This window comes from Ascaphus truei, chromosome 17, assembly GCF_040206685.1.
Source record: "Ascaphus truei isolate aAscTru1 chromosome 17, aAscTru1.hap1, whole genome shotgun sequence".
Lineage (NCBI taxonomy): Eukaryota > Metazoa > Chordata > Amphibia > Anura > Ascaphidae > Ascaphus > Ascaphus truei.
In genome coordinates, this window is record NC_134499.1 from 39,231,170 (window position 1) to 39,245,444 (window position 14,275).

The window sequence follows — 14,275 nt, forward strand, 5'->3', positions numbered from 1 at the left end:
CGTCTGCAGATGAATTTGGACAGGTTCACACATCTCTAGCCATGTCTTTCTGATAAGGATAAGGACGAAAAGGTGCACTCTCTGGACTCGGGTGCACGCTGAGCCCAATCAGCATCAATTTAAATCTTCTTCAAATGAAGGAACAGAGCAGCACTCCAAAGAACTTGTACAAAAACCGCAATTTATTGAAGTGAAATAAACGCTTCGGTCCCAACTTGGACCTTTGTGAAGATGCTAGTGTGTCACACAAACATCCCTTATATATTTATTATGGTGATAAAACACCGCTGCAATCGCAGTCATCACGTAATTACTCATGCTGACGCAATTACGTTTTCTATGCAAACAAATAGTAACCTAACGACGGCACTTAACTCCTGACTGACCAACCAAAGACCAAGCCCACAGCCTCACTTTCGCAACACAGTGCAGGATGCACCCACTGAGAAGCTGACATGTTTGAGGTGGTTGGGAAGAGGGGTGGTGGGAAGAGGGTGGGTGGGAAGAGGGGAGGGAGGGCTTTCTGTGGGAAGGGGTGAGGGTTGTGTTTGAGGAAGAAGGTGAGGACTCTGCGGGGATAGAGGGGAGAGCGCTCTGTGGGGAGAGAGGGGAAAAAACTATGCACTTAACACACAAAAATCTGTTGTAGCAAAATGTGTCCGAAAATGTAAATACTCTCTAGCAAGTGTGCAACAGTTCATTCAGAGCCCAAAGCATCACTTATAAAAGATTGTTTTAATATATATAAAAATACAGTGCTTTAGATTGAAAAAAAAGATTATTACAAGAACATAGTTACAATAAAGGCAAGACAGTTTCTTAAAATAATAGGATAAAACAAACAGAATTCCCTATACATTACCATACGTGATAAGTTCTTCCCAGAGAGGTCACTGGTGCAGAAAGATGAAAATTCACGTGTCTGATCCAAAACACACCTCTGCTGAATTCTGATTTTCTATTCAAACATGCCAACTTTTATGCCCAGGCCTTCTTGCATTGAAACACACAAAAGCCCCCCCTGTCGTAAATCAGTTACTTGTCTGACAATTTTACGACTTTGAAAAAAAAAAAAAAACTCTTGTCTTACTCATAACTTCATTTTCCGAATACTTAGACAGACGCGATCTTCATGGTTGCGTCCGTGCTCCCCACATGTGCATAAAATGTTACCGCATATTTTCACAGGAGAAACAGATATCTCTGTCTTTTGCACCTCTTACCCAAGCAGTGCGTGGTATGATTTGATTTGTCTAATTGCAACAGTGACAGATATCCATTTGCTACTCTTATGAATTGCTGTCAGGCCCATCATTTCTTATATTTAATAAAGTCCTAAGCGGTGACCTGTTTGTCATCTCTCCCTGTGACGCACAGGGGGCATCAATAATATTACAGTTTTCTTTGAGGCTGACAGCCCAGGATCTGGCTATTGTCCCCAGCCATCAAACCCAGGCGTGCACAAACTGGGGGGCGCTGGCGGTTGCAGAGGCCCCGCGCTCTTCCCCAAGGCATTTAATTTAATGCCGGGGATCGCATGAGGCCTCGGCAACTCTCAACTTACTGAGATTCAGAAGCGTGGTGACCCGTCGCCATGACAACGTGGCGTCAAATGACGTTGCGGGACCATGTGACATGATGTCACATGACCCGCCACCATGGCAATGCGGCGACATGGGGTCACGGCGTGGCATCACATGACCCCAGCTGCGTCATTTTATGCCAGAAAACAAGGTGGGGGGGGGGCGCGGGCACCGGGGGGAGCAGGCAGGGGGCACAGCGCCAATAGTTTTCGCAACCCTGTTCTAACCTACACATATTTCACTTTTAGTGGCACATCAGTGATACCTCCCAATTAAGCCCTCTTTGTAGATCAGCACAGACACTGGAAGTGTCTTTACCTGTCATAAACACAATAGCTTGTAATTTTAAGACAAACTGTAACCACAGTGACCCTTAAAACACCGGACTGATTAAAATACTTAATATTTTTTATTACAGTGTGTGATGTATGAGAGGAAAGGGGTGAATGTGGGGTGTGTGATTAAGAAAGGGGTAACTATGTTGCTGTATGTGAAATGGGGGGGATCATGGGGAGTGTATTAATAAAAATGGGTGAGTGTGCTAAATGTGAACTTTAAGAAAGGGGTGGGTGAATGTGGTGGGTACGTGCATATGAGAGGGAGGGTGAATGTACAGGTTGTGAGCAAGAAGGGGATAAGTGTGATCTGATGAGCAGGGGCGCCCCGAGATTTTTAAACCAGAACTAGAGAATTCTCTACAGATTACATTTTTTGAAACCTCATATATCTTTCCTTTATTGGTACTTTGGTAGTATCGCAGTAAACCATACATTTCCTTTAGTGTTCATAAATATTTCCTTACTACATTGCAAATGTGTTTTTCCTATTGTGCTGCAACAGCAAATATGGCAAAGAGACCAGGGAAGTTTAGAAAGCTCTTTTCCCGGTATGAAGGCCTCTCGTGTTATCCCGTTATAAGGCTTCACAGTCTGTGTCGAATTGTCAATTGATCAATAAAATCCAATTTTCTCCAGATAGCATGCACAATTACAGATGTGGTTTCTGTTAGATTTGTTCTAGTTCAGACGCAAAGGAAACCTATACAGTAGTTAGATCAATACGCTTTCAAGTTATTGTTTCTTAAACTACACGCACAATATGCAAAAATATGCAGTTAAATAGTCTCACAAAACCATAAGCAGGAGAGCTCAATTCCAGTCCTCAAGCCCCCCAACAGGCCAGGTTTTCAGGATATTCCTGCTTCAGCACAGATGGCTCGATCAGTCCCTGCTTCAGCACACGTGGCTCAATCAGAGGTTCAGTCTTCGATTGAGCCACCTGTGCTGAAGCTGGGATATCCTGAAAACCTTACCTGCTGATGCGGGGAGAGGGGGTGGGGTGGGGGGGGGGTTGAGGACTGGCGTTGAGCACCCCGGATGTATGGGACTGAAAAGAAACAAGCAGAAAGTAAGGGCCTTTTTCAATATGCTATGAATCCACCTTCCCCTTGCTAGGGAAGATTTCACCTCTTGAAAGGAGCTGACATTTTCCTAAACAAAGAGAAGGTGCTTCATGGCATAAGGGAGGCGCTGCCCAAGACATCAGCAAATTGCCATATTTATTATTTTCCGACGGTGTAGGCAAATAAATCACATTTTAGTGATAATCCTACGGAGCCCACTACTGTGATATCACCTCTGGTTTTTGCATGCTGGTCACCAAACAAACCATTAGCTACTTACCTTCAATAACTGTAATAAAGCATCCCTGGATGCTGCTATGCTGTATGTTGCAACAGTTTAATAAAACAATCCAGGATGATTCAGTCCTAATATTACTGGTGTTAGAGTCGATTGGTCATAGTAATTAAAATAAACAACAATCACCTGAAGGGCTACGGTGGTATTCTTTGCAGGGTATGTCCCCACCAGTCCTTGTTCTTTGCGCTTCTTGAATTTCCTAAAGTAGTCCTGTATCAGGAAGGTGGCATAGAACTTCCCCACGGTTACCTCATCATCTAAATGAACAGACCAGACAAATCTTTCCCAAGTCAGACACATTCACCAGCACCCTAAACACTTGCGACTGACTGACAAAAAACGTGATGGATGCAGTATGTGGTAAGCTCTGGGGCCCCCAACAAGGGAGATTAACTCTAGCACAAAACACTCATAAGCAAGCCATATGAGAGCCCGGGTGGAGGTTTGATGAAAACTAATTTTATAAGGATTTTGATAGAAATGTATTATAATACGCGTTATGTTTAAGGTGTATTGAAGGAGCGATGGTAAGTTCTAGTTTAAAGTAATTTGTGTAATATAATCGGGGGGACAGAAAACACTGTATAAATAACATCGAACGTAGGCACTTATTTACTTACAATAGTTGTTTCAACTTTATTAACTTACCTTCCCTGACAGTTAGGTTACGCTTGTTTAATCCAACATAGATGTTACCCATCTCATCTATTTATTCTTGTAATTTTATATTATGAATATACATATTAGAAGATGGGTGAACAAAGGCAGTGCACTGCCTAAAAAGAACGGAGGAGGCTCATGGTGGCAAAAAGAATTCCATTTATTAAATAAGGGGATCAAACATAACCCCTGGATGACACAGAAAATGCACACCTACGAGTTTCGGGCCGTGCGCCCTTCCTTTATCAAGGTAATATTGATAAGGGGCGCACGACCCGAAACTCGTAGGTGTGCGTTTTCTGTGTCATCTGTGTTTTCCTTATTTAATAGATGGAATTATTTTTGTCACCATGAGCCTCCTCCATTCTTTGTAGGCCGTGCACTGCCTTTGTTCACCCATCTTCTACTTGCTCGCCTGGTGGATTGCACGCTGTTCAGGATACCTGATGGGACTACTCCTCTGAAAGGAAATCTGGAAATCAAAAGTGAGTTTTTCTTGCATATCACTACCTTATATCACTATGGATGGGATCATTTATGTACTGTTTATTGTGCTTGTCAGCACTAGGTACTAGTCCCTTAGCCCTATTAGGGTGTTTTATTGCTGCTCACTATTATATTGGAGTGTCCTCAACGGAAGAATTTATTATCTAGTATTGGGACTTGAATTTTTTGATGCACCGGTTACCCACATCTTGAATATATATATTAGAAAGAATAATATATAAACTGTTTCACATATAATGAGAGCAAAACCCAAGATTAAAAAAAAACCAATAAATTACACTAATGTTTTTGCTCATTTTCCTGTTGAGGTCAGAAGTCCATCAATATAACACAAAGTTGTTTGAAGCAGAGCAAATTAATTACTCATTAAGCTTTTAGTCTAAGAAAAGTTTATGTTCAGGGACATCTATGTTGGAATAAATCTCTTAATTAAACTGACAGTGAAAAAAGAATTGCTCTCAAGTTCACATTAAACTATTTTTAGGAAGCCTTGTTCTATTCTGTGCCTTAAAGACTACAATAAAACCTACAGATAGCAATATTTTAGGCAAATAAAAAACAACTTGATTAAAATGCCAGGCTCTTTGTAAGTGGATTTATTACCATAGAAAAGACTGAAAATGCGGTTCCTAAACCATAATCTTACATTCATTTCTCCGAAGTTTATTTTTGTCATTAATATATCTATGCGTTTGCAATTAAAACGCCAAATTTAATTGATCAGAAACACTAAGGACCTGGTATACATTAATGATCATTATTTCAGTTCACACCTGCATATTTATTTAAGGTTGTTTAAAATATTTAAAATGAATAAAAAATAGGTTTCGTTTAAATACTTACCAACCAAGTTTATGTTTGGAGCTACCTTTATCTTATTAAAATGATAATGTTGATGGATATGATTTGTACAGGTTGACATCTCAGGCAGGCACAGCTAGATACTGTATTCTGAAGCATGCATCTGTGTTAATTTAATAAATGTAGGGGAATACAACTGGCAAGAGGCAACGCTAGTTCCATGCCACCACCCTAAAACAGAATTGCTTCAGAATATTCTGAGAGGATAGTTGAAAGGAGTATACAGTAGGCTGCAGAAAAAGCTCAAGCACATTGTTACAACAATAACACAGCAATTCAGTTATGCCATGCAAGCAGTCACGGTGTAAGGCTAAAACGACTACAATAAGACAAAAACAATTGTTTTAAATGTGCAGTATCAGGTATTTTCCCCCCTTTTTGTTTTGAGATCTTCTTCTTGAACTGTTGTTATCGTCATTTTGCTCTCAAAAATGGCAGCCACAATGCCAGTAAAAAGTGGCTGCCACTAGCCTAGCATCAAAGCGAATGCTGCCTGTTGGACCATGCTGAAAGGCAAAGCAGCCAGCATGCTCTCCCTTAAGAGACTGAGAATGTCACCTTCACAGCGCTCAGCCTCCATCAGCACTGGGACTGGGTTCCTGAAGCTGCTTCCAGACCTGACCATTCCTTAAAGCTGCATTAAGACTATAAAAGTACAGTAAGCTACAAAGTAACCAGGTCATTATCATGCAACTCTATCTTAGGATGTATTGATATGGATGATGAAATAGAATGGATTCTGCACCTTTAAAACATCAAAGACAGTTATAAGACAGTTATAAGATAGCAACAATGAAGTGCACGTTATAAAGAGAATACATTAAAGCAGATGTCGAACTAATTAGTGACACACATCATTCAGTACAACACTACTCCATTGAAGATGTTGAAAGATGATGCAAGGCTAAATTACTCCTTAAGATACTAGGATGATAAAATCTGCTTAAATTCACTAAGTGTGTAACATTTGGAAACAATTTTAAGGCAGACATAGCAAATAATAAAACAGCAATATTAGAACACTTGCATGTATATATTAGCGTGATTTCCATATATCTAATGTACGTATTGTATTACTTTCTACAATAAATCAGTTTCTTATTATCTGTTGAGATCTGCTTATGCTTACCTTTTTCTCTCCAACTTTCCAGATATGTCTAGACCAGGAGTGGCCAACTCCAGTAATCAAGACCCCCCCCAATGGGTCAGGCTTTCAGGATATCCCTGCTTCAGCACAGGTGGCTCAGTCAAAGACTGATTGAGCCACCTGTACTGAAGCAGAAATATCCTTTAAACCTGACCTGTTGGTGGCCCTTGAGGACTGGAGTTGGCCACCCCTGGTGCTCTAGATAAATATTTTCCCATTCATCACTAAAATTCCTATTGTTGTGAAGGCCTGGTTTTAGCAGCATGAATTGAACAGTAAATGCACTGTGACGTGCGTAACTACCCAGAGCCAATGAAACGCACAGGCCGTGTCTGGAAAGTCTGGATTAATCAGACGAACAATGGTTTTAAAGAGATTTTGAGACGAGGAAGTATTTTAAAATTAGAGTAACTATAAAAACGAAATGGCTTTTCATGTCCAAGTTATCTAGTACTGCTGCTTTAAAGAAAAGTCTAAGTTATACTTATATATCATTATTTATAAATAAATAAACAAGGGTAAAATCAATGTAAAATGTGCAAAATACATTAAATAACAGCATTTGTGTATCTGATTGAAAATTAGAACAATTGCAGGGGCTTTTGTTCTCACAGAAGCAAACATGCACAGATTTCTACTTCAGCAACATACAGTATTAACAGTATATACGGAAGTGTGAGTCTGTCTGCAGCATCTTTCACATCTGTGAATACCATTCTATATACACTATCAGTGATTGTAGTTTATTCCAGGCGTGGCCAACTCCAGTCCTTAAGGGCCACCAAACAGGCCAGGTATTAGGGATATCCCTGCTTCAGCACAGGTGGCTCAATCAGTGGCTTGGACTTCGACTGAGCCACTGATTGAGCTACCTGTGCTGAATCAGAGATATCCTGAAAACCTGACCTGTTGGTAGCCCTTGAGGACTAGAGTTGGCCACCCCTGGTTTAGACAATGTGTATCAGTGTCTTTGTATGTGTATACGTGTACTGTATGAGCATCAGCATGTCTTTGTGTGCATCACTGTATTAATGAATGTACGGTATGCAATTGGGTTTAATAGCATCAGGTGCTGGCATTAGGGTAGCAGCTGTACATGCACAGAGCAGGGGGGCCGAATCCAGTCCTCAAGGGCCACCAACAGATCAGGTTTTAAGGCTATCCTTGCTACAGCGCAGGTGGTTCGCAGACTGAGCCACTGATTGAGCCACCTATGTTGAAGTGGAGATATCCTGAAAACCTGACCTGTTGGTGTCCCTTGACGACTGGAGTTGGCCACTCTGGCTAAGCAGTTCAGATATACGCTTACAAACTATCTGACCTGCCTGTATTTTCTGACATGTTCTTGAAGACTATGCCAGTTCTGGTGAATATTGGGAAGTCTCCACCTTAGAACAGACATTATTACAAAGTTATTCCCACTGACCGCCTGCCGGAGGGACAACTTGGTCAAGTAACTTCATACTGGTTTTCTTCCATATTTTCTTAATCACCGCTCGGAGTTCTTCGTTGGCTTGCTCAAGGTTACCTGTTGAAGTACAATGCAGCTTTGGTGGGTGAAGAAATAACAAATGTATTTTCATTGCTCTATTGTACATTAATATACTAATAGAAGGTGCACTGATAGTAGGGCAGAAAACACAAGCTGTTTATTGCACTCTTAGAAAAAGTTGCAGACTTCCTACTCCGGTCTGTAGGGGAGATCATGGGGGGCGGGGGGCCATGACGGGGCACGGCAATGACGGGCATATATGCACTCCCATTGGCTGCGCACAGCCACGTGACCGCATTGCGGCACGGGAAGAAAAAATTCTTGTCTTCCCTGCCAGCGCACGTGTCACAGCGCGTTGCGTGCCCACACACACACAGCCACTGGGGCCTGCCCCATAGAGGGCTGCGCTGTGGTGTGTGGCGCACACACCGTAGCGCGTGCCGCCGTGACCACCGGGGACTCAGCCTTAACCATGTGCTACAAAGCCACGCAGAACCTTTTAAATTCATGTTGGTGCTACCTGATTTTTCAGACTTACGGGAACGCGATCGCGGCTGCCCCGCGGCGGAGGAGTAATGCTGGCGGGGGGTAAGAATATGGGTAGCCCCCGCCGCAGTAATGTTGCAGCCGGCATTGTCTTCGGAGCTGCGGCTACGAGTCTGGTTACACCTGAACGTGGTCTCACAATGTAGGTAACACTTTTATTACGGACACATACCTTCTGTTTTTATTTTCAGTGCTGTTCTAACGAGGGCAAACAAGGTGGCATTAAACATCACCGTCCCGTCGCTGTTGAGAGGCATGTTCATGGCAACCAACCGCTGCAAGAGGAAATACAAAAATAAAAAAATACGTACGTTATCATGGATGTCAGAGATGTTATTTTATTGGCCGTTTCAAAAAACTACTGACCAAGCTTATCACTACCTACAGTGGCGCTTTTCTACATTAACTTCTGTCACAAACTCTCATCCATTTGAATGTCACATTGTATCTCACAATACCTTATTCAGGTTCTCAACTCCAGTCCTCAAGACCCTCAACAGGTCAGGTTTTCAGGATATCCCTGCTTCAGCACAGGTGGCTCAATCAAGGAGCAGGGAGCCACTGATAGAGCCACCTGTGCTGAAGCAGGGATATCCTGAAAACCTGACCTGTTGGGGGTTCTTGAGGACTGGAGTTGAGCCCCCTGCTGTGCCCAGTGATATGATCAGTATCAGACTCTCAGCCATCTTCTTCTGGATTATCATAAAGGTAATATGAAGTCTTATTATGTTACAGTTAAAACATACACATATACACAAATATTTGAACTCACGCATCAATATAAATATCCAAGTCAGGACTGGAAATGGTAGGGCAAATGGGAATTAAATATTGAAAGGTAAAGATTTTAGGAGTTTTATTCCTTAAAGATGTAGCTAAATATTATAGTGTAGGGGGGGCAATTCCAGTCCTCAAGGGCCACCAACAGGCCAGGTATTAGGGATATCCTTGCTTCAGCACAGGTGGCTCAATCAGTGGCTCAGTCATTATGACTCAGTCAATATGACTGAGCCACCTGTGCGGAAGCAGGAATATCCTTAAAACCTGACCTGTTGCCTTTGAGGACTGGAGTTGGCCCCCCCCTGGTGTAAATGCTTAAAAACTCACATTCTCCTACATGATATTTTTTCATAACATTATAAAAAAGAGCTTTTTTTTTTAAGTGGCCAAGCAGAAGAATAGGACCATTTAAAGTTTGTAATATTGTATGTATTTATATAGCGCCATTAATGTACACAGCGCTTCACAACAGTAATACATGAGACAATCATATAAATAACAAATAATACAGATAACATATCATGGGAATAAGTGCTTCAGACATAAAAGTAACACTGTGGAAGAGGAGTCCCTGCTCCGAAGAGCTTACCTTACATGCAACTCTGTGTGGACATAATTTTCCAAAACCTAGTGGAGGCTGAATACGTCGAAGCAGAGTGACCACATCAAGGTGTTTTATTCTCCCCCTATAATACAAAGCACACTTTATTACTGTATGCGCCACGTTCAGCTAATACTATATGCTCATTAAACACCACAGACACTTCGGAACCAGTCCTAATAAACCTTTAACAAAAACATATTGTATATGCAGATTAGTTGTAGGTTAGAGATCTGTATACTATAATTTCACCTACGTACTGTAGAACTCCAATGTTGATCCACTGAAAGGTATCAGAGCCTACGATCGGGGGGGGGGGGAAGCTGGCTTTGGGGCGCAGACAAAAAAAGTTTGCGCATCCACAGCCGCAATGCAGTGTGGGGTGTGACTTTGGAGGCTTCTGCAGTTTGAGGCCTTAATAAGTGTGTATTCCCCCCACAAGCTCAGGACACTATACTGCCTGGGATCGTTCACACAGTTTTGTTAGCAATAAGATTTATTAAGCTAGAACAGCCACTGAAACTACTGATCTAACTACTGATTTGTGATTACCTGGCTGAGACTAAATAAGTATGGAAATGTGATTAGTGTTTATATAAGAACAGATGTATGACTTTCTCTTTTTTTATGTAGATAATACCCATACTGCACATATATTAAATTACATAACTCACTTGGCCTCGGGATCATATTCCGACCATATTCTTTTGAATTCATCCAAGTGATGGGGACCCAATATGGACCAATCACGTGTCAGATAATCAAAGTTGTCCATGATAACAGCCACAAATAGGTTGATAATCTAAATATAAAGAAACCATATCGCTTCAACATATCGGAGCAGTATTAGTCAACTAATATCAGAGGTACGTAGGAGAAAAACGAGGGAAATCTTCATCATTCAGTAAACATACCGTACATCTCCACTTTCAGGGAAGTATCAGTTAAACTTTACTTACACAATGGGCGAGATGTGTATTGTACAAATCCCAATACAGTATACAGGTTCTCTCGCCCCCCTAATGGCAGGGTTGTCAAATGGCCATTTTTAAAAATACAGAACCAAAAAATGCAATATTAAAAAAACAGGAATGTAAATATAGAAAACGTTGGAACTACATTGATCCTAATCATATAAAAGTTGCCTTTCCCATGATTTTTTATTTAAACCTGTTCCTATTCATTTCTTAATTAGTGAAATGTGTAACATAACCGAACCTTAGGAAGGGAAGGAGGGGGTAAAAAGTAATCACATTGTCAAATTCTTTGTAGTCCGGTTTTGCCAGGGGGAATTCGCATCTCCCATTGTTCTCATGCATGACAAGGGCCCTTACCAAGAAAGCACACAGCATGTAAAATGTGATGAAATACACAATGGCAAAATTGCTCCCACAGGTGTTTTCCTCTCCGGGGTTAGAGTCCGACTCTGGATCGCACCGTTTCCCCGGTAAGCACGCCAGCATAATATCCTGCCATGCCTCCCCGGTTGCACATCTTTTGGGAATGACAGAGAGTAAGGCCCATTAGGCTTAAACATACATATTGTTATTTACACAGGAAAAGTAACTTAATGCTAAGAAACCAATAGAGCTAAATAGCGGCCCTTTAAAAAATGAAATAGGCAGAAAGATATAAAGAGAAAAAAAAGAAGGAAATAAAGAAAAAGGGAGAAAGAAAGAAACAAAGAGAATAAACAGAAATATTCCCAAATGTATTTCTGACATTAAAAGCACATTGTTTTTATTATACCTGAATAAAAGAAGCACAGCTTGGAGAAAGGTCTGGAAGTTGTTGTTTCTATTGATTTGTGTATTATCCCTCATAGCAACTTTGCCAAAAACCTGCACACACAGAAGTGACGTCGTTACATAGTTACATACAGTAGTAGATGAGTGAAAAAAGACATACAGGCATACCCCGGTTTAAGGACACTCACTTTAAGTACACTCGCGAGTAAGGACATATTTTCAATAGCCCCATACCCCTGTGTCCGTACACTCGCTTAGCGAGTACGGACACTTATTCTGCCCTACAGACCGCCGTAGTAGTGACACGCTGATTCGCCTCGCCCAAAAGGCAAACGGCAGCTCGCACATGCGCCTGTCAGCACGTCCTAAACAGCAATACCAGCTCCCTACCTGAACCGAAACATCGATAAGTGGGGAAAAGGTAGTGCTTCACTTTAAGTAAATTTTCGCTTTACATACAGTACATGCTCTGGACCCATTGAGTACGTTAATGCGGGGTATGTCTGTATATACATACTGTAGAGTTCAACTTACGTTAAATTTAGTCGACGGAGATGCTCATCCTATTATTGAATTTATATTGATCAAGAGGAAGGTAAATAAAAAACCCCAGTGAAATATTTTCCAATTTTGGCTCATAAGGGGAAAATAAAACTCTTTCCTGACTCCCTAAAGATTTCTCCCTAAATCAACATACTGTATTTACTTATTTTGGTAAATACCTATATATCTAAAACATTCGCTTTATTTTAGCTAAATTAACGGAATTAAGAAATCCTTGTATAATCATTATTTTGTGCTTAGTAAGAAATCTATTAACAAGTCTTTAAGTACAAAACAAATATGCACATGTATGAATATTCCATGTATTGTATTGGAATTGCATTGTAGCGAGTGTAAACATTGTAAAGTGTTGTGTTCCTGATTGTTGCTATAAGAACCATACATCCATACATCCATACATCCATCCATAGTGCTATTAAAAATAAAGAAAAACAATCAACAATATTGTAGCGTTTTTCAATGAAGACTGTTTTTGAAAAATTAACTTACGCAAATAGAGCTGGCTAACACACATTGTATATGTGATTTTTTTTATTGATATGTAGAAAAGAAGAAAATTACCTGCATACCGATCACAGCATAGATAAAGAACAGCATTGCAATCAGCAGCGCAACATATGGTAACGCCTAGGATACAAAAACAGTTCATATATGTGTTATAGGTGCAAGTGGTATAGAAAAACAGTTTGAATGTAATAAATATTTTTCTTATCCATCTATTTGTACGAAATGGATCAGAAATGTTATTCGGTCACTATCCATGTGTTTCTTAATAACAATAGTTACAAATTCCCACACCTTTCATACCTTATATACATAGATTCCTGCAGACATAAGATAATTGTTCATGCAACATACATGTAAATTATTTTAGAAAAAAAATGCACAAGAACATTAATTGTTTCAGCATGGCTCGTGTCAGGTTTTCAGGATATCACTGCTTTAGCACATGTGGCTCAATCAGTGTCTCTCTGCTTCAGCACAGGTCGCTCAACTGATTGAGCCACCTGTCCTGAAGCTGGGGTTTCCTGGGGACTGAAGTTGAGAACCTCTGAGCTAACTGGATCCTGATCCGTTGGTCGAGGTGTGGCGGGAGTGTTTAAGAAAAGTACAAACATGGTCGCAAAGTCATCTCCCGATCGGCTTCGTATTGGCCACGGGAGCAAGCCACGACTATGCGCCCATTTTGTGGGAGATGACATCTCGTTGTCCAGGAACATGGGGGTGCTCAGGCATTGGGGGACCACAGATCCGCTCTGGATGACCCCAATTCAGGTTATTAAAAATGAACAAGCAGCTTTAAGTACTTATTCTTGTGGGTTAAGGAAAAATACCTGGATAGGACATATTCGTGTTGGCTGGTGTGTTTTAAGTGCTTCCTTTCAGCCCCCCTATATTAGTTCTAAACAGTACAAACCATGCAAACTACATACCTGAAAGGATTTTATAAATGTCCACAGCAATGTTCGAATTCCTTCACCTCTGCTTAGAAGTTTTACCAAACGCATCACGCGAAACAGACGGAAAAATGTAATCGAGATCCTAGCGCTGTCTTCCGAGCTCTGAAAGGTATCACGTCAATTCAAACCACACGAAGAAAGAGGTGAGCGTGCGAAACACCCAGGAACATTAGCAGTGAATGCAAAGGATGACAAGGCCCAGTAGGACACTGACTGCGTTCCAGGGCCTTTACATAAGTTAAAGGTACTTTAGAAAAAACACGGCATTAACTCATTCAGTGCTGAAGGGGCCTGCAACGCAGCACATTGCAAGTTACCCAGCACAGAAGTGGATAAAGTAAAAAAGCTTCATGCTACAACAAAGTGTATTCCCAGTGGGAATGTATTACCAGGCACATGCATTTCCAAGTTCCAATTTTTGATCCGTTAAATCGAATGAATGCAAACCATGGCACAACCTTCCTAATAGCACATTATAAAGAAGATCAGGCAAGCTGGTAGAAAAGGACCAAAATAGGAATAAACTCAAGAAGAGGTAAAGCCCCCAGGGGCGCGTGCCGAATCTTACCGCAGGGTCCCCGGTTGGGGCTTGTGCAGTTGGCATTGGCTTAAAAACAATTGAGAAC

At 41.1% G+C, this 14,275-nt stretch overlaps 1 protein-coding gene across 16 annotated transcripts in view; it reads right to left on the reverse strand.

Moving 5' to 3' along the window:
* CACNA1D (calcium voltage-gated channel subunit alpha1 D) overlaps positions 1 to 14,275 on the reverse strand; it is a 214,595-nt gene that overhangs the window by 24,495 nt on the left and 175,825 nt on the right. For all 16 annotated transcript variants that reach the window (XM_075574879.1, XM_075574885.1, XM_075574886.1 and 13 more), the window contains 9 exons: positions 13,623 to 13,751; positions 12,751 to 12,816; positions 11,627 to 11,718; positions 11,212 to 11,371; positions 10,552 to 10,679; positions 9,866 to 9,962; positions 8,669 to 8,771; positions 7,885 to 7,986; positions 3,410 to 3,540 (listed from right to left, as the gene is read on the reverse strand). In XM_075574879.1, coding sequence (XP_075430994.1) covers positions 3,410 to 3,540; positions 7,885 to 7,986; positions 8,669 to 8,771; positions 9,866 to 9,962; positions 10,552 to 10,679; positions 11,212 to 11,371; positions 11,627 to 11,718; positions 12,751 to 12,816; positions 13,623 to 13,751 — 1,008 coding nt within the window. The remainder of the gene's footprint in view (positions 1 to 3,409; positions 3,541 to 7,884; positions 7,987 to 8,668; positions 8,772 to 9,865; positions 9,963 to 10,551; positions 10,680 to 11,211; positions 11,372 to 11,626; positions 11,719 to 12,750; positions 12,817 to 13,622; positions 13,752 to 14,275) is intronic.